Source organism: Hypanus sabinus, chromosome 8 (genome assembly GCF_030144855.1).
Source record: "Hypanus sabinus isolate sHypSab1 chromosome 8, sHypSab1.hap1, whole genome shotgun sequence".
Taxonomy (NCBI): Eukaryota; Metazoa; Chordata; class Chondrichthyes; order Myliobatiformes; family Dasyatidae; genus Hypanus; species Hypanus sabinus.
This window is the reverse complement of record NC_082713.1, coordinates 28,031,543-28,058,351: the sequence shown is the minus strand read 5'-3', so window position 1 is coordinate 28,058,351 and position 26,809 is coordinate 28,031,543. Positions and strand designations below refer to the sequence as shown.

The 26,809-nt window shown below is 45.4% G+C and overlaps 1 protein-coding gene across 2 annotated transcripts in view; it reads right to left on the bottom strand.

The window, feature by feature from the left end:
- LOC132397999 (transmembrane protein 164) overlaps window positions 1-24,957 on the bottom strand; it is a 159,898-nt gene extending 134,941 nt beyond the window's left edge. For both annotated transcript variants that reach the window (XM_059976872.1, XM_059976873.1), the window contains exon 1: window positions 24,302-24,957. In XM_059976872.1, the coding sequence (XP_059832855.1) occupies window positions 24,302-24,649 (348 nt within the window). In that variant the 5' untranslated portion in view covers window positions 24,650-24,957. The remainder of the gene's footprint in view (window positions 1-24,301) is intronic.
- Window positions 24,958-26,809: the final 1,852 nt, after the last annotated feature.

Below are 26,809 nucleotides of genomic sequence, written 5' to 3'. Positions count from 1 at the left end.
CTTCCCCTTGTAGGATCTATCGGCCGACAAAAGTTTGCTTCAGTAGATCACAGCAAGGTAGCTGCTCTGATACTTATGAAACTCTGAGCCCGAATTAGGTCGTCTGCGAATATTTTAGCACTGGATTCCCCACGATCATTCGGTGTGTTAACAGGTTTAGAGGCAGTGCTCCAGGCCAGTAGCGACGGCACTTCCCGCTGGCCGCCCGAGGCCAACCAGTGATCCCTGGCGCGAGGGTATCACTGTGTTTAGGTGACTGATGACCTCGCGTGGGTTCAAGTTCAACAGTTGGTGTGACAGGGAATGAGGAGAGGTGCAGCTGACTCATAGCGTTTCCTCGCAGCCCGGTGGTTGGGGACAACTGAAGTACACTGTAGTGTGTGGCGGGGGAGCTACACGCATGCGCACTGCGGAGAAAGAACGGAACTAAAACCCCGCAACCCGGAAACAATCTCTCAACAGTATTTGTGTATTCATTTTTCTTTTTTTTTGAGATCTACTGGGAAAGTCTCAAAGATCAACTAGTCGATCACGATCGACAGGTTGGTGACCACTACTGTATACAATTAAAGTAATTATATAAATAAATCTTAACTAAAGGGTTAGTAAAGAATAACAAAAAGGGCCCATTCTAATTAAGCAGTCAAATGGGCACAAGTTGGAATTCAGCTTAAACTTCTCTGTCATTCACGCACTAGGCCCTCGGTCAACGTGAACGCCCACACCACTTTCCGAACGTCGCTTGCAATCCACCTCGAACAGATGGGTCTCCCACCGGATCATATGCTACGACCGGTTCTCCCCAGTGTCTTCTCTCTTCATCTCCTGCTGAACAACAGCCCAAGCCCAGCCTTAGTGTCCCTCACAAGAGCAGCCTCCCCTTAATTCCACCATCCTAATTGGTTGGCACACGTTTCTCCTCATCTCTCATCTTCAACAATAACCCAGACAAGCTGAAAACACGCTGCTCTTACAGAACTGCCACAATGAAATACATACGGCATAAAAGAAAAAATATGAACCAGGGTGTTACACATGTGTGGAGCCAATAGAGAAGGGGGAGGTCTTTAATGAATTTTTTGCATCTGTATTTACTCAGAAGACAGATACAGATTTAATAGAAGTGACGGAAAGTGACATCAACTTCATGGACCTATAAAGATTAGAGGAGGTGCTTACTGTACTGAGGCAAATTATGGTGGATAAATCCCCAAGGCCTAACAAGGTGCTCCCTCGGACTCTACGGGAGGCAAGTGCAGAAATTGCAGGGGCTGTAGCAGAGATATTTGAATCATCTTTAGTGACAGGTGAGGTACCAGAGGATTGGAGGATAGCTAATGTTGTTCCGGGACATTATAGGCGGTGAGTCTGACATCGGTAGCGGTAATGTTATTAAAAGGTGCTCGAGGGGACCAGATATACAAGTATTTGGAAAGTCATGGACTGATTAAAGATAATCAGCATGGCTTTGTGCATGGTCTCACCAATCTTATAAAGTTTTTCAAGGAAGTTACCAGGATGAAGGCAAGGCAGTGGATGTTATCTACACTGACTTTAGCAAGGCATTTAACAAGGTACCGCAAGGGAGGTTGGTCAAGAAGGTTCAGTTGCTTGGTTTTCAAGAAAAGATAGTAAATTGGATTAGATATGGCTTTGTGGGAGAAACCAGAGGGTGGTAATAGATGGTCGCCTCTTTGACAGGAGGCCTGTGACTAGTGGAGTGCCACAAGGATCAGTTATTTCTTTGTCACCCATTGTTGTTTGTCATCTATATCAAGGATCTGGAGGATAATGTGGTTAACTGGATCAGCAAATTTGCAGATGACACCAAGATTGGGGGTGTGGCGAGGCTTCTCTTATTCATATGTATTGGACCTGTCCTAGTCTAGAGAAATTTTGGAGAAATGTTTTTATAACCTTATCCTGAATCGCCACTTAGAACCTAACCCTTTAATTGCTCTGTTTGATTTCTTGGGTGAGACAGATATACGCTTGAGTTTGACTACATGTCGAATATTCTCTTTGGCTTCTCTCCTGGCTAGACGTCTAATTCTTCTTAAATGGAGAGATGTTGCCCCACCCACGCATGCTCAATGGCTTAACGATATCATGTCCTGTTTAGGCCTTGAAAAAATTCATTATTCAATTCTTAATTCAGAAATAAAGTTTCATAAGGTCTGGGGACCTTTTATTGAGTATTTTCATAACTTTCCTTTTAATTAAGTTTTTTTTTCAGTCCCTTGCTTTCAGCTTTTTTTTTGGTAGTAGGCATTATTATCTTCTGTTTTCAATTGTATTTACAGTTTTGGGGGTTTGAATGTTCTGATTTATATTTTCTACATGTTGTTTTGGTTGGTCTGGAGTTATTTTTGTGGGGTTGGGGGTGGACACTAACTTTACATGACTTCAACATGGGTGCTTTTTCAATTATTTTATTTTTTATTATATTACCACTGTATGTTTATCTTGCACTGTACTAATTTCCTATTTTGTTTTTGGGGTTTTTTTGTATGTAGTGTTGTAGAAAATGCATTAAAAAACAATTTAAAAAATGGCTGATGAAATTCAATGCAGACATGTGCAAGATTTTGTACTTCAGTAGGACCAACCAGGATAGGTCATACACAATGAACAGTAGGGAACTGAGGAGTATGGTAGAACAAAGGGATCTGGGAATACATAATTTGTTGAAAGTGGTGTCACAGATAGATAAGATTATAAAGAAAGCTTTTGGCACATTCATCTTCAGAAATCAAAGTATTGAGTGCAGGAGATGGGATGTTATGTTGAAGTTGTATGAGATGTTGGGGAGGCCTAATTTGGAGTATTGTGTGCAATTTTGGTCACCTACCTACAAGTAAGATGCAAATAAGGTCGAAAGAGTACCGAGAAAATTTACAAGGATGTTGCCAGGTCTGGAGGACCTGAGTTATATGGAAAGATTGAATAGATTAGAACTCAATTCCCTTGAACATAGAAGACTAAGAGGAGATTTGATAGAGGCATACAAAATTATGAGGGGTATAAGTAGGGTAAATGCAAGCAGGCTTTTTCCACTGAGGTTGGCAGGGACTACAATCAGAGGTCATGGGTTAAGGTGGAAGGTGAAAAATTTAAGAACATGAGAGAAACTTCCTCACTCAGGGGGTCATGAATGTATGGAACCAGCTGTCAGCACAATTGGTGCATGTGAATTCAATTTCAATGCTTAAGAGAAGTTTGGATTGGTACATGAATGGCAGGGATATGGAGGGCTATGCTCCAGGTTTAGTTCAATGGGAGTAAGCGATTTAAATGTTTCAACATGGACTAGATGGGCCCATTTCTGTGCTGTAGTTTTCTATGACTCTGTGAATCACTAATGTTTGTTGGCTCAGGTACTGCACTTGCTGAAGTAGAAGAATGAGTAGAGTTGAAACTTACTGAATACTGATAAGGCCTAGATAGAGAAGACTTGCAGAGGATGTTTTCAATAGTGGGACAGTTTAGGAACAAAGGGGATACCTTCAGAATAAAATGATGGCCCTTAGGAACAGAGATAAGGAGGAATTTCTTTAGCCAGAGGGTACGAATTTATGGAATTAATTACCAAAGACATTTGTGGAAGCCAAGTCATTGAATATATTTAAATCAGAGATTGATAGGCACTTAATAAGTAAGATTATGGGAAAAAAGACTGGAGAATGGCATTGAGAGGAAAAATAAATCAGCTACGATTGAATGGCAGAAAATAACTGATGGGCCAACTGGCCTAATCCTGTCATAGTCTTGAAGTACTAGTCCTCTGGCTTATGCAGGTTCACATTGGCCATGGCTAGGTTGAATTTTAATTTGTATCTGAACACTTGACTCACTCTTTATCGTAGAGGTATGATCAGATGCAAAATTTAATTCAATCTGGACATGCCCAATCTGAACCCAAGAAACCAAGCCTGAAGTTGGGTAACCATTTCTATTCTCAACCACTGAATCACCCCAGTGAACATCCAGACTAACACATTGTTTCTTAGGTAAGGAGAATAAAGGAGTAGACAGTTCTCCCAGTGTGCTCACACCTACTTCCCTCCATACAGCTGCAGCAAAACTTCCTTATTCTGAGGTCACAACCATTTTACAACAAGCTGAACTTCCATTTGATTGTCTTCCTCATTGCTTGAACTATACAATACAGGTTGACATGAAGATGAACAGGACAAGCCTCAAAACAAAATGTTAATAGCAGTTTCTACTACCAAGTGAGATATTTTTATGAAAAGAAATGAAAGATGATAGCTGGAAGCTTATTACACGTAGTATCGAAAGGACAGGAGATAGGAAGAGGGGTGTGACATGGCTCGGATGGTAAAAATTAAATCAAACTATTAGAAAGAGGTGACACAGGACCAGAAGGTGTTGAATCATTGTGGGTAGAGCTAAGGAACTGCAAGGGTAAGAAGAGTAGTAAAGATGTGGTCTACAAATTAGAAGAGATAGAAAATGCACGTCAAAAAGCAACTTTACAATAGTCATTGGGGACTGCAATATGCAAAATTTTCCATTCTCTGGAACCATGCCAGAATCAATTGACTATTGAAAGATCATTATTAATGCTTCCACAACTCTTCAGCCACCTCTTTCAGAAACTTGGGGTATATAGCATCTGGTCTGGGTGACCCATCCTCCAGACCTTTCAGTTTCTCAAGAACCTTCTCCCTCGTATGACAATTTCACACACTTCTGCCCCTTCACATTCTTGAACTTCTGGTATACTGCTAGTGTCTTCCACAGTGAAGGTTCATGCAAAATACTTATTCAGTTCATCTGCCTTTTCCTTCTCCCCATTACTACTGCTTCAGCATTATTTTCCAGTGGTCTGATATCTACTCTCGCTTCTCTTTTACACTGAAGAAACTTTTGGTATCCTCATTCATATTATTGCCTAGCTTACCTTCGAATTCCATCTTTTCCCTCATTATGACTTTTATAGCTGTCTTGTGTTGGCTTTTAAAAACTTCCCACTCCTCTAACTTCCCACTAATTTTTGCTCTATTATATACCCTCTCTTCAGAGGGTGCATTCTGCCTTAAGAATATTTCTTCCTCTTTGGGATGTATATATCCTGTGCCTTCCAAATTTCTCCAAGAAATTCCAGCCATTGCTGCTCTGCCATCATTCCTGCCAGTGTTCTTTTCTAATCAATCCTCTCTCATGCCTCTGTAATTCCTTTAACTCCACTGTAATATTGATACATCTGATTTTAGCTTCTCCTTCTCAAATTTCATTGCCCAATACCTCATCCAGAATAGCTGAATCCCCAAGTGGTCTCAACCATGAGCTGCGCTAAAAAACCAACTCATAGGCATACTAGAAATACCCCCTTCTGGAATCCAGCACCAACTTGATTTTTCTAAGTCTACCCGCAAATTGGTCCCCTATGGCTATTGTAAAATTGCCCTTTTGGGATGCATTTTCCATCTCACTTTGTAATTTGTAGGCCACATCCTTACTACTGTCTGGGATCTGTATACAACTCCCATTGGGGGGGGGGGGGGGTTCCCTTGCAGTTCCTTAGCTCTATCCATAATGATTCAATACTATCTGACCCTATGTCACCTCTTTCTAATGATTTGATTTCAGTTTTTTACCTACAGAGCAACTCTGCCCCCTCTGCCTGTCTGTCTGCCTGTCCTTTCAATACAATGTGTATCCTTGGATATTAAGCTCCCAGGTATCATCTCTTTCAGCCATGATTCAGTGATGCCTATGTAACCCTCTATGTCGCCTCAGGCTTGCTCAGCTCGTTCTCGTCTAGGGGGAGTGGCCTTCGGCCCCGCCAAACTGGGTAATCAGCTTGTGTGGATGGTGTGTGATGTCCCCGCCTCGCCCAAAAACAGACAGTACACCATATGTGATTAAATGATTACAGTTTATAAAGATTACTATAAGTGATTAATAACGATACAGTATATATGAAGGAAAAAAAATAAAGAAAAGGCACCAAACTTATCAAAGTCCAAACCACTTCGTGCACAACCGTTGGAACTCAATTACTGAAGTCTTCGATCCCCTCCGAACTCCTCGACTCGCAGCTCAGGACCCTCCGAAGTGGTCAACCAAGCACATCTAGCTTCATCTCCTCTCTTCGGGGTACCTCCTGACCTTGGATCCCCCGCTTGAGGTCCATTCCTCCCCCAGTTTACAGCATCGCATCCTATCTCTCACCCTCTCACGCCAATCTCCCCAAAAGCCCGCCAACAATAGCTTACAGACTCAGAAGAACAACATTAATCCCAATTGGTTAACAAAGGAATACAATTCTCGTTATCAGTAAATTTTAACCCAAACAAGCTTCCAGCACTCTCTCGCAACAAAGAAACATTCCTACTTTTAACAAAACAAAGAAGCCATTTTGAATAACATACACAGTAACAAAGAAAAAGAAGAAATCCCCTTTACACCTACATCATACACACCAAACTGCAACTGTGCAGCAAGTTCATCTATGCTATTTTGTATATTGCAAATACTCAACTATGACATCTTCAATCTTGTATTCAGCCTTTTCAACTTTGTCCACCTTTTACTTTGTAACTCAACCTGTTGATGGCAATTTTGCTATACCAATAGCCTCTCCTCACTACAAATGCCTTTGTTTGCAAACCAGCTACCTCACTTTAGCACGACCATTTGCCTTTCCAGTAGCACTCACATCGACAGTGATGAAATGCTTTGAGAGGTTGGTCATGGCTAGACTGAACTCCTGCCTCAGCAAGGACCTGGACCCATTGCAACTTGCCTGTTGCCACAATAGGTCAACTGCAGACGCAATCTCAATGGCTCTCTACACAGCTTTAGACCACCAGGACAACACAAATACCTACGTCAGGATGCTGTTCATCATCTATAGCTCAGCATTTAATACCATCATTCCCACAATCCTGATTGAGAAGTTGCAGAACCTCGGCCTCTGTACCTCCCTCTGCAGTTGAATCCTCGATTTCCTAACTGGAAGGCCAGAATCTGTGCAGATTGGTGATGACATATCCTCCTTGCTGCCGATCAACACTGGCACACCTCAGGGGTGTGTGCTTAGCCCACTGTTCTACTCTCTATATACACATGACCACGTGGCTAAGCATAGTTCAAATACCACCTATAAATTTGCTGACGATACAACCATTGTTGGTAGAATCTTAGGTGGTAACGAGAGGGTGTACAGGAGTGAGATATGCCAACTAGTGGAATAGTGCCGCAGCAACAACCTGGCACTCAACATCAGCAAGACCAAAGAGCTGATTGTGGACTTCAGGAAGGGTAAGACGAAGGAACACATACCAATCCTCATAAAGGGATCAGAAGTGGAGAGAGTGAACAGTTTCAAGTTCCTCAGTGTCAAGATCTCTGAGGATCTAACCTGGTTCTAACATATCGATGTAGTTATAAAGAAGGCAAGACAGCGACTATACTTTATTAGAAATTTGAAGAGATTTGGCATGTCAACAGAAATACTCAAACTTCTTTAGTTGTACCATGGAGAGCATTCTGACAGGATGCATCACTGTCTGGTATGGAGAAGCTACAGCATAGGACCAAAAGAGGCTGCAGAAGGTTGTAAATCTAGTCAGCTGCATCTTGGGCACTAGCCCACAAAGTACCCAGGACATCTTTAGGGAGCGGTCTCTCAGAAATTCAGTCTCCATTATTAAGAATCTCCAGCACCCAGGGCATGCCCTTTTCTCACTGTTAACATCAAGTAGGAGATATAGAAGCCTGAAGGCACACACTCAGCGATTCAGGAACAGCTTCTTCCCCTCTGCCATCCGATTCCTAAATGGACATTGAATCCTTGGACACTATCTCACTTCTTTTTAAAAAACATACAGTATCTCTGTTTTTTGCATTCTTTTTAATCTATTCAATATACTTATACTGAAATTAATTTACTTGTTTATTTATTATTTTTATTTTATTTATTACTTTTTTTTCTCATCTGGATTATGTAGTGCATTGAATTCTTGTTGCTAAGTTAACAAATTTCACATCACATGCCAGTGATATTTATTCTGATGCTTCTTGCAATGAAATATACACAGCTCAGGACAATAGTCACATCATGCTCAACCTTCTGATTCCTAACCTTGAGGTCTTACCAACTTCTGCCTCCACAAGCTCTTCACTAACAGTTCTGGCAATTTGGTTCCCATCCCCCTGCAACGCTACTTTAAACCCCACTGGGCAGCATTAACAAATCTTCCCCACTAGGGTTTTAGTCCCCCTTCAGTTCAGGTGCAAACTGTCCCACCTGTACAGATCCCACCTTTGCTGAAGACAGCCCAAAGATCCAAAACTCTTATGCCCTCTCTCCCACAGAAACTCCTTAGCTACGTATTAAACTATAATCTTCCTAGTTCTGACCTCACTGAGATCACAACCCTGGAGGTACTGCCCTTTAACTTAACACGCAACTCTCTGAATTCCCAATGCAGAACCTCGTCACTTATCCTTGGTACCTACATGGACCAAAACTTCTGGCTGTTCACCCTCTCACTCAAGAAGACCTAGGACTTAATCCCGAGATATCCTGGACCGTGGTACCTGGGAGTCAATATATTGTCCAGGAATCTTGTTCTCGCCCACAGAACCTCTTGTCCGTTTTCTACCTAATGATCCCCCTATCACCACAGTGTGCCTCTTCTCTCCCCTTCCGAGTTGCAGAGCCAGACTTAGTGCCAGAGACCAGACCACTGTGACTTTTCTCTGCCAGGTCAACCCCTCCACCACCCCCTCTCCCCCATTCCAACAGCATCTAAAGTGATATACCTGTTTTGAGGGGGATGTCCACAGGAGCACTCTGCACTGGCTCCATCACCTCTTTTCCCCTTTCCTGACTGTCACCCAGTCTCCTGTGTCTTACACCTTGGGTGTAACCATCTCTAAATATGTCCTACCTATCAACCCCTCAGCTTCCTGAATGATTTGGAGTTCATCCAGTTTGAGCTCCAGCTCCTTAATGTGGATTGCCAGTTGAACTTCTCGCAGTTGTAGTCGTCAGGGACACTGAGGGCCTCCCTGCCTTCCCACATCCCACAAGAAGAACATTCACCTATCCTGCCAGGCTTCACTGCAGTCATGAAAGACTCGAGCAAGTTTCTACATGTACAATGTCCTGGGTATGTTACTCAAAATGGCCTCTTTGGTTTGTTACAAGTAGGAATGTTTCTTTGTCGGATAAGTGTTTCTCTAGCCGTTGTTTCACTTTAGAATGGCTGATATGGTAATTGTATTCATTTGTTAATCAATGGGGAATGTCATTGTGTCTTGTGATGCTGGGAACTTGGGGGAGGGGTTTTTCGCGGGTTTTTTTGGGGGAGGCCGAGGAAGACATGGAAGAAGGTGGACTTGTGCTGGACTGCTCGTAAGACCACCGGGGTGGTCCCAGGTGCGACGGCCGGATGGGTCGATTGGTTCGTTGATTGAGCTCCAACGAGTGCACTAAACAGACTGAACTTTGATAAGTGGCGCCTTTTGTTTTTTTTCCTTGTGTATATATATTGTATTGCTTACTACTCTTTTTAATTTTAGTAAACTCTTTAAAGTGTATTTCATAACGGTATTTGTTGTGGATTTGATACTGTTGGCGGGCTCGAGGCGTAAACTCGATTCTCACAGCACCTGCGTGTACGGGAGGTGGGTTGGAGAGTGGCTGGATCCCTTTTTCCCCTAGACATATACCAGCCTGTGGGTAAGTGTTACATTTGTGGGGTGCTCGTCCCGGATTGGATTGTCAGGGGCTGTGGAATCGCGCAGGCAGCAGAGGAAGATGGACAGAGATAAGTTTGTTTGTTGGTGCCAGTTTGAAGATGTACCGGTACAGTACGCATGCGTAGTGAGCGGAGTGGATTTTCGAGTTTCAGGAGACGTGATAGTGCGGGGTTTAAGTTCGGTGAAGGGTATTGGGCAGGTAGAATTGGTAGCTAGACGGTGTGGTAAAGAGGTGGGGTCTAGCTGGGTGTTGGTTCGTACGAGTACTGAAGTCAGGACGGTGGAACTGCCGGCGACGGTCAGTGTACCGGGGGAGGCGGGCCCGTGGGGGCTCCACTTCTACAAGGATGAGGCTGAGGAGTTAGAGCTAGAGGTGGACCCCAGAGAGGTGCCCGGCACTAGTAAAGGGAGGTGGGAGGAGGGAGTCGTGACTAAGCCCCGCTCCCCAGGTAGGGTGGAAGCCTCGGAGCTGGCAGCCGCACTTTATTCCCTGGTGGGGGTGGCCGAGAGGCCACGGCTGAAGCTGGGGGTGTTCTCCGGAGCCAAGCCTACTCCGGATGGGGAGGTGGACTATGAGACCTGGATCGAGCATACGTCTTTGATGTTAGAGGAGTGGCCAGGTTCAGAGGAGGAGAAGAGGCAGCGATTGCTGGGAAGTTTGAGGGGTTTAGCAGCCACAACCATCCGGGAGTTGAAAGCTGAGAAGCCTGGGGCCTCAGTGGAAGACTGCCTAGAAGTTTTGGAGGGAGCGTTTGGGTTGTCAGGGGAACCCTGGCTGCTTTTAGCAGAGTTTCAACGCCTGGAACAATGGAGAGGGGAAAAGCTCTCCGAGTATATATTTAGGATGGAGGGGATGCTCTCGGGGCTGCGGCGCCGAGGGGTAGTGAAGGCGACTGACGTGGCTAGCGTGAGGATGAGTCAGCTATTCAGTGGCTCTCTGGAGGAGGACAAGGTGGCGTGGACTATCCGGCAGGCTTATAGGAAAGGTCCCCCTCCATCCTTCGGGCCACTTATTAGAGAGGTGCGAGAGGAAGAGAGAGCATTGGGGCGGAAAAGGGGCACGGGCCTGCGGGAGCGATCCTCAGCGATACAGGAAGTGGTGGCTGAGTGGAGGAATGACAAACCCCCGGGGAGTAGGGAACCCCCTTTGGAGGGGAGGGACAGGGGAGGTACCTACTCTCAGGGGCGATCAGTGCAGTGGATTGGGAGCAGGAGCCGTCCTGGGAGAGGAGGGGCAGCCGGCAGTGTGTGCTATAGCTGTGGAGAGGAGGGTCACTTTAGGTGGGATTGTGAGAGACAAGGAGTCCCGCGGAGGACAAGCCCCCCTGCGACTAAGAAGGGAGAGGTGTCGGGGAAACTTAGGAGAGGCTCAGTGAGGGAATGGACTGGAGCCTCTGGAGGAACACGTTCCCAGAGATCAGCCGGAGGACCACCGGGTGCCCACGCCTCTGTTCCGGATGGGCTGGTAGGACCCCGTGCCAGTGTGGGTCTACGGATAGAGGGAGTTTACGCAAAAGCCGTTCTTGATACTGGATCGCAGGTGACCTTATTGTACCGGTCTTTCTACAATCAACATCTAAAGCATTTGCCCGTAACACCATTTGACGCCCTGCAGATTTGGGGTGTGAGCGAGGGTGACTACCCGTACGATGGGTACCTATCGGTGAGATTGGAGTTCTCGGAGGGCGATGTGGGAGTGTCGGAAGCTATTGAGACGTTGGTGTTGGTGTGTCCTGACCCGGTGGAAACCGGTGGTGCTGCCCTCCTGGTGGGGACTAACTCCCCAGTTGTGCGACGGCTCCTGGGAGCTTGTAAGGAGAAAGGGGGGGAAGACTTTCTGGAGACCCTCTCGGTGCATCCAGTGTTTCGAGCAGTGTTCGAAGAAGGGGTTGCCTCCCAAGGGCTGGACCCGGAGTGTAAACGAGGGACGGTGTGGTGTACGCAGGCGAGGCCCAAGGTGATCCAACCAGGGGAGGTAGCACTAGTGATGGGGACCCCCAGATTCCCAGGAGTGCCGACAGGAGAAGCCCTGTTAGTAGATGCCCCAGACGATCTTGAAGGGGAGACACGATTTCCGGCGGGGGCGCTGGTGAGGCCCGAAGTGCAGAGACCAGGGGTGGTACATGCGAGGCGTATAGCTATAAGTGTCAGGAACACCACGGCAAGAGAAATCACCTTTAAGAGGGGAATGCCGCTGGCACATCTGTTCCCGGTGACGGTAATGTCCAGCGCACCAGTGCGGACCCCTAACGGGGAGGGATCGGAGCATCGAAGGGAGCTGACCGCTGAAGCCTTTAACTTCGGGGATTCCCCAGTGTCGCCGGAGTGGAAACGCAGGCTAGTGGAGAAGATGCTGAAGATGGAAGCTGTTTTTTCTCGGGGCGAGTTTGATGTTGGCTGCTCCAAAAGCACTCGCCACACCATCCGGGTGACGGAGGACACCCCGTTCCGAGAGAGATCCCGGCGGCTGGCTCCGGCAGATGTTGAGGACGTGCGACAGCACTTGTGCAAGTTGAAGGAGGCCGGAATCATAGCTGAGTCTCGAAGTCCTTATGCGTCCCCAATAGTGGTGGCACGGAAGAAGAATGGGCGAGTGCGCATGTGTGTTGACTACAGGACGTTGAATCGGCGAACTGTCCCTGATCAATATACTGTCCCAAGAGTCGAGGATGCGTTGGCCTGCCTGAGCGGTGCAAAGTGGTTCAGTGTGCTGGATTTAAGAAGTGGGTATTACCAGATCCCGATGAGTGCGGCCGATAAAGAGAAGACCGCTTTTATCTGCCCACCGGGGTTCTTTCAGTTCGAACGAATGCCCCAAGGCATATCCGGAGCCCCAGCCACCTTCCAGAGGCTCATGGAGAGAACTGTGGGGGATATGAATCTGTTGGAGGTGCTGGTGTACCTGGACGATTTGATAGTGTTTGGATTGACTTTGGAGGAACATGAGGAGAGACTGTTGAAGGTGTTGGGCCGGCTTAATGAAGAAGGGTTGAAGCTTTCCCTGGACAAATGCCAGTTCTGCAAGTCGTCGGTTAACTACATTGGCCATATCATTTCGCGAGAGGGAGTGGCTACTGATCCAACCAAGATAGAGGCTGTGACCACCTGGCCGAGACCCCAGAAAGTGGGTGCTCTGCGCTCATTTTTGGGGTTCTGTGGGTATTACCGGCGATTTGTGAAAGGATACGCCAAAGTGTGTCACCCGTTAACTCAGCTGTTGTGTGGCTATCCCCCGGTGGGGAAGAAGAGGACGGGGAACCAGAGGCAGGATGCTGGAGGATACTGGAACCCGGCGGAACCTTTTGGCTCGAGATGGGATGATCAATGTGAAGAGGCGTTCCGATCTTTGAAAAGGGCACTGACCCAGGCCCCGGTGTTGGCTTTTGCCGATCCCCAGAAGCCATATGTGCTGCACACGGATGCCAGCCGAGAGGGTCTCGGGGCTGTTCTGTACCAGGAGCATGGCAAAGCATTGAGGCCGGTAGCCTTTGTCAGCCGAAGCTTGTCGCCATCGGAGAGAAACTATCCCACTCACAAGTTGGAGTTCCTGGCGCTGAAGTGGGCGGTGGTGGACAAGCTGGGCGATTACCTTTACGGAGCCAAGTTTGAGGTGAGAACGGATAACAATCCTCTCACTTATATTTTGACTTCGGCGAAGCTGGATGCCACAGGACATCGGTGGCTGGCGGCATTGTCGGTATATGATTTCAGCCTGAGGTACCGCCCCGGAAGCAAGAATATCGATGCGGATGCATTGTCTCGTCGGGAGCCGGGGGAGGAGGAGAAGGACGAGGAGTGGGAGAGTGTCCCTGCCCCTGGAGTGAAGGCGATGTGTCAGTTTGTTATCACCGTGAAGGCCGAGGGAAGAGGGAGGCTGGAACGAGCCGTGGACCATTTGGGGGTTTTTGACGACGCCATACCCCTAGTTTACTGTGACCTGACCGCTCTGGGGACTAAACAGTTGCCGGAACTGAGTCCGGGGGAAGTGGCAACTGCTCAGCAAAATGACCCGGGCATTGGCACAGTGTGGAGAGCGGTCGAGAAGGGGGATGGGGCGTTGGCTGAGAAGGCGAAACACCCATATGTGCCTCTGTTGTTGAAGGAGTGGTCTCGGTTGAAGTTAAAGAACAAAATCTTGTACCGGGTAACAACGCCTCCGGACCAACCCCGCTGTTGGCAACTGGTCCTGCCAGAGGAGTATCACCAGACTGTACTCCAGGCCTTACATGATGATTCTGGACATTTGGGGGTGGAAAAGACATATGGATTACTCAAAGACCGGTTCTACTGGCCCCGGATGAGGGGGGACGTCGAAGAATACTGTAGGGGATGCCGTCGTTGCATCCAGAGGAAGACCCTGCCAGCGTTGGCGGCTCCACTGTCGCACTTGCAGAGTGCGGGACCTCTGGACCTGATATGTATGGATTTCCTGTCGATTGAGCCTGACACCAGCAACACCGCGAATGTATTAGTCATCACCGATCATTACACTCGCTATGCTCAGGCATTTCCCACCAAGGATCAGAAGGCGACGACAGTGGCGAAGGTGCTATGGGAGAAGTACTTTGTGCATTACGGCCTTCCCAGGCGAATCCATAGTGATCAGGGGAGGGACTTTGAGAGCCGCCTTATCCAGGAATTACTGACTATGCTTGGGGTTGAGAAATCCAGGACTACCCCTTACCACCCACAGGGAGATCCTCAGCCAGAGAGATTCAACAGGACCCTGTTGGATATGCTTGGGACGCTGGAGATTGGGCAGAAAAGCAGGTGGAGTCGTCATATTGGACAATTGGTTCACTGTTACAATTGTACTCGCAATGAGGCTACAGGGTATTCACCCTATTATCTGATGTTTGGGCGGGAAGCGAGGTTGCCCATTGACGTGTGTTTTGGAGGTGGAGTGGGTGAATTTCCCGGGAAGTCCCATCTAAAGTACGTGTCCGACATGAAGAGGGAGTTACAGCGGGCGTACGAGTTGGCCGAGGCGGCGGCTACCAAACAAAATCAGCGGAATAAGATGCGGTATGATCGAAAGGTGAAGTTTGTACAATTATTACCGGGCGACCGGGTCCTTTTACGGAATTTGGGACTCCCTGGTAAGCACAAGTTGGCAGATCGATGGGCGGCCAGCCCCTATGTAATAGAGAGCCAGATGCCGAACCTGCCAGTTTACCGGGTGAAACCCGAGGATGGAAAAGGGCCTATCAAGGTACTCCATAGGAATCACCTGCTGCCACTGGGTCAAGCGGTGCAGGTGGATAAGGAGCCCGAGTGGGAGGTTACGCCCAGTACAAGGACTCTGCGAGGGAGCGGAGAACGGGAAGAGCCCGCTGCTGAAGAGCGGGGACGGGTCCCTCACTCGGGAATGGCTACCGATTCAGAGGAGGACGACTCAGATGAGTGGGTCCTGTTCCCATTCACTAGTGCTCCAGTACCAGGAGAGGAGGCTCCTGGCCCTTCCCATACTGAATTGGGTGAGAGGAGGGAAGGTCTTGAGGGTCAGATGGAGAGGCAGACTACATTGGTGGGAGAGAATGAGCGTGAGCCGGGGAGATCTCGGGTGAGGGAGGACCCCTGTGAGGAAGGGGGTGCGGGTCTGTCAGGTAGACCTGGGGTGTCCGAGACAGTGGGTTCGCAGGTGACGAGGGAGCCCAGTGGGGCAGAAGGGGTATGGAGATCTCAGAGGATTAGGCGCCCCCCGGAGCGGTTGACATATGTGGTACCGGGAGAACCGAGTGTGATTTCTACTGCTCTGGGTAGTTATGTCATTGCCTTCTGCACCTGGGTTGGGTTTTGTGTGTTGCGAGAAGCTTTGGGGACCTCTAGTAATGCCATGAGGGCATGACATTTGCTGGTGGGGAGAGAATGTACAATGTCCTGGGTATGTTACTCAAAATGGCCTCTTTGGTTTGTTACAAGTAGGAATGTTTCTTTGTCGGATAAGTGTTTCTCTAGCCGTTGTTTCACTTTAGAATGGCTGATATGGTAATTGTATTCATTTGTTAATCAATGGGGAATGTCATTGTGTCTTGTGATGCTGGGAACTTGGGGGAGGGGTTTTTCGCGGGTTTTTTTGGGGGAGGCCGAGGAAGACATGGAAGAAGGTGGACTTGTGCTGGACTGCTCGTAAGACCACCGGGGTGGTCCCAGGTGCGACGGCCGGATGGGTCGATTGGTTCGTTGATTGAGCTCCAACGAGTGCACTAAACAGACTGAACTTTGATAAGTGGCGCCTTTTGTTTTTTTTCCTTGTGTATATATATTGTATTGCTTACTACTCTTTTTAATTTTAGTAAACTCTTTAAAGTGTATTTCATAACGGTATTTGTTGTGGATTTGATACTGTTGGCGGGCTCGAGGCGTAAACTCGATTCTCACAGCACCTGCGTGTACGGGAGGTGGGTTGGAGAGTGGCTGGATCCCTTTTTCCCCTAGACATATACCAGCCTGTGGGTAAGTGTTACATACAGATGTACCCTGGACAGCAAACTAATTGGTTGCATCATCATCTGGTATAGAGGCACCAATGCATGACATTGTAAAAGGCTTCAGAGTGTTGTTGACTCAGCCAGCTCCATCATAGGCATAAGCCTCCCCAATGTCAAGGTCACCTTCAAAAGGCAGAGCCCCAAGGCAGTGGCATCCATCATTCAAGACCCTCACCATCCGGGACATGCCTTCTTTTCATTACTACCAGTGAGGAGGTACAGGAGCCTGAAGACCCAAACTCAGTAGTCCTGGAAGATCTTCTTCCCCTCTGCCACTAGATTTATGAATGGCCCAGGAACATTATCTTGCTATACATCAATATCACTAGTTATTTAATTACAACTTATTATACTATGTTATGCCTGCAGTGTCCTGTCACCACAAAAGAAAATAATAGTCATGACTAATTTTAGTGACAATAAAACAGATTCTGATCCTAACAAGTAACTGAACAGACCACAGAAGATATGTGCAGGTTCTTCCTTGTTGTAAAAGCAATCTGCAGTCCTAGAAAAGACCCACATATACCAAGACCATGCTGGTATTTGGTCATACTTGGAGGTCAAAATCATTTACTGAAGCATACATAACACTCAAAACAAGGATCTTCCACCAACTTACCTCCACTACACTATCACATTACTGACAATAAACATTCACTGGAAGACCTTGGGAATGTGGATAACTCACCATATCCAGAAAACATATCTATCAGAGAAGACAAATAACCTATACTGACACAGTCACAGTATTATTGTGCCTGGCTGCAAGCCTCTTCTTGCCAAGAGCACTTTGTCACTTTATCATTTCCTATCAGTTGCCTTACACACCCACCCCTTGTCCTAGCATCACATTATGCATATACAGTCTATGTATACAACCTAATTATATGTACAGTGCCTATACAAAGTATTCACCTTGAAAGTCTTCATGTTCTATCGTTTTACAACATTGAATTACAATGGATTTAATTTGGCTTTTTTGACACCGATCAAAAGAAAATAATCTTTTGTTGCAAAGTGAAAACAAATTTCTACAAATTGGACAAATTAGAGTTATTAAAAACAAGATAATTGGTTGCATAATTACTCACCTCCTTCAAGTCAGTGTTTAGCAGATGCACCTTTGTCAGCAATTTCAGTCTAAGTCTGTGTGGATAGTTCTCTAACAGCTTTGCACATCTGGACTGCAATTTTTCCCTATTCTTCTTTACAAAACTGCTCAAGCTCTCTCAGATTGCATGGGGATCGTGAGGGGACAGCCCTTTTCAAGTCCAGCCACAAATTCTGAATTGGATTAAAGTCTGGATTCTGACTTGGCCACTACAGGACATTACTTGTTGCTTTTAAGACATTTCTGTGCAGCTTTGACTTTATGCTTGGGGTCATTGTCTTGCTAGAAAACAATTCTTCTCAAGAGCTGCAGTTCTCTTGCAGACTTTCCTCTAGGATTTCCCTGTATGTTGCTTCATTCATTTTACCCTCCACTTTCACACGCCTCTCAGAGCCTGCTGCAGTGAAGCATCCTCACAGCATGATGTGGCTACCACCATGCTTCATGGTAGGGATGGTGTGTTTTTAATTATGTGCGGTGTTTGGCTTAACGCCAAACATTGCATTTAGTCTGATGGCCAAAAAGCTCCACTTTGGTTTTATCAGACCACAGAACTTTCTTCCAACTGATTTCAGAGTCTCCCACCTGCCTTCTGGCAAAATCTAACTGAGACATCATGAAAGTTTTATTTCTCCCCAATGAAGGCTTTCTCTTCACCACCCTTCCATAATACTGCGACTAGTGAAGCATCAGAGCAACAGTTGTTAAATGTGCAGACTCTCCCATCTCAGCCACTGAAGCTTGCAACTTCTCCAGAGTTATAATAGGTCTATTGGTGGCATCCCTCACTAGTGCCCTTCGTGCACGTCACTGTTTTTGAGGACAGCCTCAAAGGCTGAATTACAGCTATGCCACATTCTTTGGTGTGTCATATTAAAGGGGGGGGGGGTGAATACTTAAGCAATCAATTATTTTGTATTATGTACTTCTAATTAATTTAGATCACTTTTGTAAAGATCTGTTTACACTTCAACATGAAAGTCATTTTCTGTTGATCAGTGTCAAAAAAAAAGCCAAATCAAATCCAGTGTGATTCAATGTTGTACAACCATGAAACATGAGAACTTCCAAAGGGGTTGAATATATTTATAAATGCTGTATATATAGCCACATTCAAACAGTTACTTGTGGATTGTGTTTAAATGCGATTATTTTTATATTTATTGTTTTTATGCATTCTGTTTTTAATTATTATATTCTGTCAATGTAGCCTCCAACCTAATGGCAAGAACATTTATTTTACTTTCTAGTTAAAAAACTCTTCTATTCCCTACTCTGACCTGTTAACTCTTCTCACTTACCTATCAACTTGCCCTGGATCCTCTTCCTCCTCCCCTTTCATATGGTCCACTTTCTCCTATCAGAATCCTTCCTCTCTCTTTACCTTTCCTGCCCACTTGGCTTCACTTGTCACCTTCTTGCTATCTTCCTTCCCCTCCCCCCCCCATTTTACTCCAACGTCTTCCCCCTTCCTTTCCAGTCCCAGTGAAGGGTCTTGGCCTGAAACGTCAAATTCCATAGATGCTGGCTGACCTGCTGAGTTCCTCCAGCATTTTGTGTGTGTTGCTTCATGTTTTTTTTATGTGCATGTTTTTGTGCTCAGTGATTTTCCTCATGCCCCATTACTATGCTTTGACACTGTATCGTAGCAGTTAGCGCAAGGGTATTATTATTCTGCCAGTGACTCTGGGTCAGTCCCACTGCTGTCTGTATGGAGTTTGTACGTTCTCTCCGTGGCCACATAGATTTCTTCAGGGTGAACAGAAACGTACGAATTAGTGCTTGCAATGTGGCAACACTTGCATATCTTCAGACTATGTCGGTCATTGACACAAACGATCATTTCACTGCTTGCTTCGATGTACATTGATAAATAAGACTAATCTCTTTAATCCCTTTACATTGAATGCAAACAGTCCTCCCACCACCGCTGGCCTACCGCTCTAGCCCACAATCTCACTATCATTTCAAGCTGTGCTGACTGGTTTATTCTGAATGTTTTACTTTGCACCTAGTTGACATACCAGTACTTGTAACAATATTCCTGAACCAAAACCTGGAAGTGCAATTCATGTCCAATTTTTATGCAAGTTCTCTCTTGGAAAGGGTGCTTGTGTGAACTTTGGGTTTAGAGCAAAATTACATCTAAGAACTTGATTCTTCTTGGGAGAGCAGCCTAATCCTCAAACTACTTAGCGGTTACCAAGTTAAGCTAAAAATAAGCAATGGTACAGAAAACTGTAATAGGTGATGGTGATTAAAGATAAAATTATATTGAAGACAGTACAGGGAGGTAATTTGCAAGTCAACTTTATGTTACAGTGGTTTTATTTATTTATCACAAGATATGGCCAGTGTTGGCAAAGCAAAATATTATTGACCATCCTCAAACTGAGAGTCGGTTAAGATTGCAAGATTGGGTGAGGATAGTGGATTTTATATCCATGGTTATCATTAATAAGACTACTCAAACTCCAGTTATTTAATTGCTCAAGTTTCCCATGGTGGCATTCAAATTCATTTCCCAAGTCCAGAATATTGTCCAGTAACAATCACTTTACTAAACTGCTACTAGTTATTAACATGAAATATAAACATGTCCACTTTGTGACACAATATTACTTTCTGCAAATGACTGTTACATCAAACACATTTGTTTGACCATCTTTAGAGCTGCAAATACCATTTCCAACCATTATATATATATTGATCCACCAATAGTCCTTCGATCAATTAAACCCTTGTTAACTGATCAATTAGTCCTTCCATCAGTAAAAAAGAGGAACTTCTTGAAAGTGCAAGCAGGATTCATGGATTAACTCAGGCAGAGTAATGGCGCCTTCCTCCAAAGCATTTCTAACCTGAAGTGTTAACTGGTTCATCTTGCCAACGTATCCCCCTCTCAGCACTTCAAGTTTTTTTATTTCATTGTGCTCTCCTTAACAACCAGAACCTCTGTCATTCAGACCAGCCCCACTGATCTCAGACTACATTGTACTCTGTCATTATCTGTACCATCAGGCATACAATCCTTCCCCCATGCAATAATTTCAAAATCCTCATTGTTATTTAGGCCCATTAATGGCCATGAACACTTCATCTTCTGCCACCTAACAGGAGGACACTTATCCAATTCTAACTTCCATTTAGTCTCATCTTCCTCTTCTACACTGACATAACATCCAATTGATTTAGCCCTGCACTAAGGAATAATTTTCCCCCAAACGCTTTCAGAATCACAATTAGATTTATTATCACTGACGCTTGTTGTGAAGTTTGTTGTTTTGCAGAAGTACAGTGCAACACATAAAATACTATAAATTATAATAAAAGATTTTTTTTAATAATAAAGTGCAAAAAGATGTCAAAAATTGTGAAATGGTGTTCATGGGTTCATTGTCTATTCAGAAATCGGATGAAGAAGGGGAAGAAGCTGTTAAACTTTGAGTGTATGTCTTCAAGCTCCTGCCCCTCTACTTTGATTGTAGTAATGAGAAGAGGGCATGTCCTGGGAGGTGGGGGTCCTTAATGATGGATGTCACCTTTTGAATACCTTACATTAACTTAGTCAGACACTAATATCTTCCTCCTTCACTTCCCTAGACTAAATGTCTGAGAACTTAAGTATCATCAGCAAATAAATAGTTATTGCAATGCTTATTTTTATCTTGATTAGAACCTAAGGGTGTGCCATTGTGAACAATTCAAATAGTGAACATGTTTGCATAATAACATTAAACTGAGACTCCAATCTTTCAGATTAACAAATACAATTTTATAGCACTACTTCGAAAAGCAGAAGTCCCAGCCACCATTCATTCCTCTGCCAAAAAATAAAGAGATTATTTGCTCTGTAAATTGCTGCCACATTTCAACACTGATGACAGAAACTCTGGTCAAGCACCACATTTTAACACTAATGACCTCTAGTCAAGCAAAGCTTTAGAGATCTAATTTGCAGCTCTAATTCTGGTGAAACAGGATGCATTGATGCAACAGGAAGGAATATTGTGCCATGTAGGGTGGTTAACAAATACTGATATTCTATGTTAATAACTATATAGTAGTCTAACAGAGTGGTTAAGTTGCTAGGCTATCAGACAATATTTGGACTTGAGGCATAATTTAAATCCTACCATGGGAAATGCAAGTAGTTCAATAATTACAAACTTTAAGTAATCTTACAAATTGTGTCCACGGATATAAAATCTATTGTCCTCACCCAGTCTTGCCTACATGTGACTGTAGAGCACTAGACATTGGAGACAAATGGATGTGTACAAAATAACTGATAGAACTGAGCACATTGGCCCCTTTCTCAAGGGCTAAAATGTAAAAGAATCAAGTTATACTCAAGGCATACAGAGCTAGGTCTGTACTGAACTCAGGAAGAATATTATCCTCTAAGGTGAGCAGGTTTGACATATGATACAAGTTCAAAAGAGTTAATATAAGAAGCCAGGAAACAGAGTAAGCTTGTATCTGCTTCTATAATGAAAATGGAGAGAATGAGCTTAAAGGTGCTGACAGGGTAAAGTAAACCGAAAGGCAGACTTGCATTTATGAATAGCAAAGAAAGATCTGAAGTTTCAGATGTTGGCAAACTAAAATAAAAGCAGAAAATCGTGGAGACATCAAACAGGTCAGGCAGAAACTGCAGAGGAAAATGGACAGTCAATGTTGTATTTGGGTTGACTGTTGGTGTTTCAGGTCAAGTCCCTTCATCTGTTATGCTTACACTGAGCACGTTCATTCCCATCTACAGCAGACAGGATTTTCCGGTGGCCAATCGTTTTAATTCCTCTGCCCAATATCTTTCTGATCCACGGCTTCCTCTACTACCACGACGAAGCCACTCTCAGGTTGGAGGAGCAACACCTCATGCTCCGGCCAGACAGCCTCCAACATTACAGCACGAGCATTGATTCCATTTCTCCCCACTCCTCCTCCTCTCTTTTCCCATTCCTCCTTCTGGCTCTCCCATCAACCCCTCCACCTGCCTACCGCCTTCCTCTGGTGCCCTCCTCCTTCCCTCTGTCCTGTGGTCCACTCACAGATTCACTTCTCTTCAGTCCTTCACCTCCTGCACCTATCACCACCCGACTTCACATTTCACTCCCCCCCCCCCCCCCCGGCCCACCTTCCCCTGACCTCACTTTACTATGCCTGTCAATTTGTACCACTTCCCCCCCCCCCCCAGCCTTCTTATTCTGGCTTCTTCCCACTTTCTGGTCCCGATGAAGGGTCTCAGGCTGAAACATTAGCTCTAGTCCTCTCCGTAGATGCTGTCTGACCTGCTGAGTTCCTCCACCATTTTGTGTGGTGTTATACTGGGTTCCATTATAAAGTTAAGGAGATCACACACAGGGCAGAGTTGGAACTAGATGGAGAGTTAAAATGGCTAGCACCAGTAAATTGAAGGTTTCGACCAGGTGTTCCCAGCCTGGGCTCCACAGACCCCTTGGTTAATGGTAGGGGTCTATTGGCATTACAAAAAAGTTTGGGAACCTCCATTTTGGACTAAAGGCAAAGCAGTCATCCAGTCTTTCCTAGTCCCTTCTGTGTAGAGGAGCACAAACTGCAGCACACTGGGTCTGAAGACGTGCAAGTGGACATCGGCTCCACCAGGAAAGTTACTTTGTGTCACTGGATGTTGAGCAGGGAAGAAGCATAGATCATATTGCTTACAGAGGTGCACCCCATCAGGGTGTTCTATCCATCCCAGTTCTGACAAAGAATCTTCTACCTGAAACATTAACTTTGTTTCCACAGATGCTTCCTGACCTGCAATTCCCAGCAATTCCTCTCATTTCTATTACATCGCTCTTTTCACTTTCCTTTCTAGAGGCCCAATTTAAGAGTGTAATCACTGTAAAGAGCCCCCTGCTTTGAAAGCAAAATCTATTCTATTCAACTACTCTTAGCAAATTTATGTTGCCTTTATGGGACCATTGTAGTTCTGTCATCTCATTTTAACTTCCACTGAATCTACATAAACACACAGTTTTCAGGTTTGTGCGGCTTCAGAGCTGTGTGTCAGACATGGCTTTAAGCAGCACTGGGTCCCTGCAGGGGACTGTATTGGCTCCTTTCCTGTTTACTTTGGATTTTAGATACAACACTGAGTCATGTTATCTGCAGAAATTCTCTGATGACTCAGCAATAGCCGGATGTATAAAGGGAGGATAGAAGGATGAATTGGAGGAGTTTGCCAAATGGTGCAAGCTGAACCATCTGCAGCTCAACATCAGTAACACAAAGGAGATGGTGACAGACTTTAGCAAGAGGAAGCCTTCATTGCTCCCTGTTACTATTGATGGTGAGGACATGAATGTGGTGAGGACCTACAAGTACCTGGGGCTGCACTTGGATGATGGATTTGAATGGAGCACCAACAGAGAGGCTGTGTACAAGAAGGGCCAGGGTCACCTCTACTTCCTGAGGAGAGGGAAGTCCTTTAGAGTATGCAAGCCTCTCCTTCACACTTTCTACCAGTCTGTTGTTGCCAGTACAATCTTCCATGCATGGTGTGCTAAGGGCATTGGCATCAACACAGGTGATGCTCAACGAACTGTTTAGAAAGGCTGGCTCTGTTACAGGAGTCAAACTGGACACACTGGAGGCTGTGGTAGAACAAAGGACCCTATGGAAAATCCTGACAAGTCTGGACAATGTTTCTCACCCTCTGCAAGCGATTTTGGCTGAACAGGGAGCACTTTTAGTAATAAATTAAGACAACTGCTCTGCTCCAAAGAGCGCTAAATGAGTTCTTACCCTCAGCCTATAATGCTTTACCCTCAATCTAGAGCCCGGGAAGCGATGATTCTCCTGTTAAACTGTTTGGGGTAACAGTTTATATTCTTTCTACTTCTATCTGTGCACTTGTAAGGCTACTGTAACACCGTTTTCATTTGGGATCGATGAAGTGTCTATCTTATCGCTGCAGGTGACCTACCTGTAACATGGTGACAACATGACACGGATTCAGCAGATAAATTAAGGTCTTGGTGGCGAATTTAAAACCGACTTCAACGCCAAAGGTCAGGCACAGGGCGACCAAGAGCAGGTTCTTGCCCAGGCTGTCGTTTTTCTGCTGGAATTCTATACTCAGCTCCTGCCGCCTTATCTTGCGAATGGCCACAGCCATCTCCAGTAGAGAAAGAGTCACGAAGACAATACTCTCCGCCCAGCGCTGCCTCAGGGGCAGAAAAGCGGCGCACTCCGCTCCCCCGTTCCCTTCGAACTGGGGGTCCACGCCCCCGTAAGCCCAGTCCAGCAAGGTGCACACATTGTACCGAGACATGATCCTCTTCCCTCTTTGTTCAGAGGCACAAGACTGTGCTCAGGCTAGGCGACAACGTTCCGTTCTAGAAGCATGAACTTTGCAGAAAGGCCTTTCTCCTCTCAGGTCCACGGTGTGGACTAATCCGCTGCTGCGTTTGAAATCTGGAATTGATGAGGTATCTCAAAGCGCTTCCTTCCCTCCTGCTTGTTTACCCTCCTGAACACGCGTGTGTAGTGAGTGCACAAGCATCCCGCCTAGCCACTGTGTGCACTGGCTGCTTTAACAAAAACTTGCAGGAGCAATTTCGCGGCACAGAAACACTAGCGGCTAAACTGATCCGAAAGAGGATTGGCTGCAGCGGACTCCCTTCCCACCCACTTTAGACGTTGACAGATGGTCCTCAGCCTCCGGCGTTTAAAAGGGCAACTCTGCCGAGAATGCTCTCTCTCCCCACCCCCCGAAAGGCTTCATTTGTTCGGCGCCCTCGGGCCGGGGCCATGAGAAGGCAACGAATTCTTGCATATTACTGGAGAGAGGCTGTGTAGGGAGTTTATTTTATGTTTATGCTTTGTTTTTTTAAATTTGCAGTATGTTACAAAGAGGGAAAGGCGAAATAGGCGTATCAGAAGACCCTGTGATGAGTTTCTTTCGTCAAATGTGCTCATTTCCTCTCAGACCAAATATAACCGAACGACTCACTTCACCAGAACCTGGACCTTTTTTTATTTGCCGAATACTCAGCCACCCACACGCTTCAGAATCTTTATTCCGCCTATCATTTAATTTCAGGCATGGTTTGTAAGGTTCAAAGCTCTTGTAAATACATTTTACTTAGGCCGGATAATTAAATCTCGCCGTCTGATTTTGTTTAAATCAATGTTCCAATTTTTCTGATTAAAGACGATTAGTCCGTTTCCTCCCTGGATTGTTGCAGGGGAGGGAGGACACCTCCAGGGACTTTTTTTTTGAAATTGCATATAATTTTGTATCAATTTGTATAGAGGAAGCAAACAGTCTGGAACCTGTTCCATTGTCTTCGTTTATCTCTAATATATGTGCGCGATTTGTCACAGGGAAACGTCTCAGGTAAGAGGGGAAACGTGCGGTAATCCGTCAAAAGTCCCGGATAAATACAGCGCAAGGATCTTGTAAAATACCGGGAAGATTCAACAGGTCAGTCAGCACCCTGGAAAGGACAGGCGAGCAGACATGCAGGGTGCTCATCTTTGAATTACGACTGCAGAGAACACAGAAACGGGACGCATGAAGAAAGGACTTGGGCACACGCCTGGGTGCGCGCACACGCACACAGATGAATACGTTTAGCGTTTTGCAAAGTGCATCGCAGCCGTGTAAGGTTAAACAGCTAGCCTTATTCACTGAATTTTGTTTTGAGAAAGCCGAATGTGTCAGCAGGAACTTTTATCTTAACACCTCTTCCCCACAAGATGTTCCGTGGTTCGCGATCAGGAAACGCGAGGAGCAGGTTTCCAAACAGCAGATTTTTTTTTTGCTGCTTCAATTCTGTTAGTCAAATAGTGATGGGGTCTATACCATCACTTGAAGTCTCCGAAATCTAGTACTTTTGATCTTACAGCCCACCCCCACCCCCGGTACTGTTAATAAGATATTAGTCAGCGTTATGTGTTCGAGTGTAGGGGGTGGTGATGATCTTAAAGTCTCCTGAATCAGACCTGAGCTGGACGACAGAGAGAGAATGTGTAGCCAATGAGGGATGAAGACAGTAATATTGCTCTGAAATGCAAAACTGGGAAACTTGTAATGAGGATGCAACACTAGAATGACAATGGAAGTTCTTGAAAAGTGCAGGAAGTGTCAAAGTTAGTTTATTATTGAAGGACGTACATATGATATACACCCATGAGATTCATTTTCTTGCAGGCATTCTCAGAAACAATGAAAAAATTCAATGGCATCTGTGGGGAAAAAAGCTACAGTATGTATAAATGAAGACTGATAACCAATATGCAAAAGATGACTTTGTGTACACACACACACACACACACACATTAATTGGGACACATCAGGACCAGTTCATTTTGGCCCAATTAAGCGACTGCCTCAAGTAACCAAAGTTTTGTAGAAATAGCTTAAAAGGTATAAAAAAGAGTAACTACTGAGTAGTGAGTTAAGTATTTAAATTAAGTACAGAGCAAA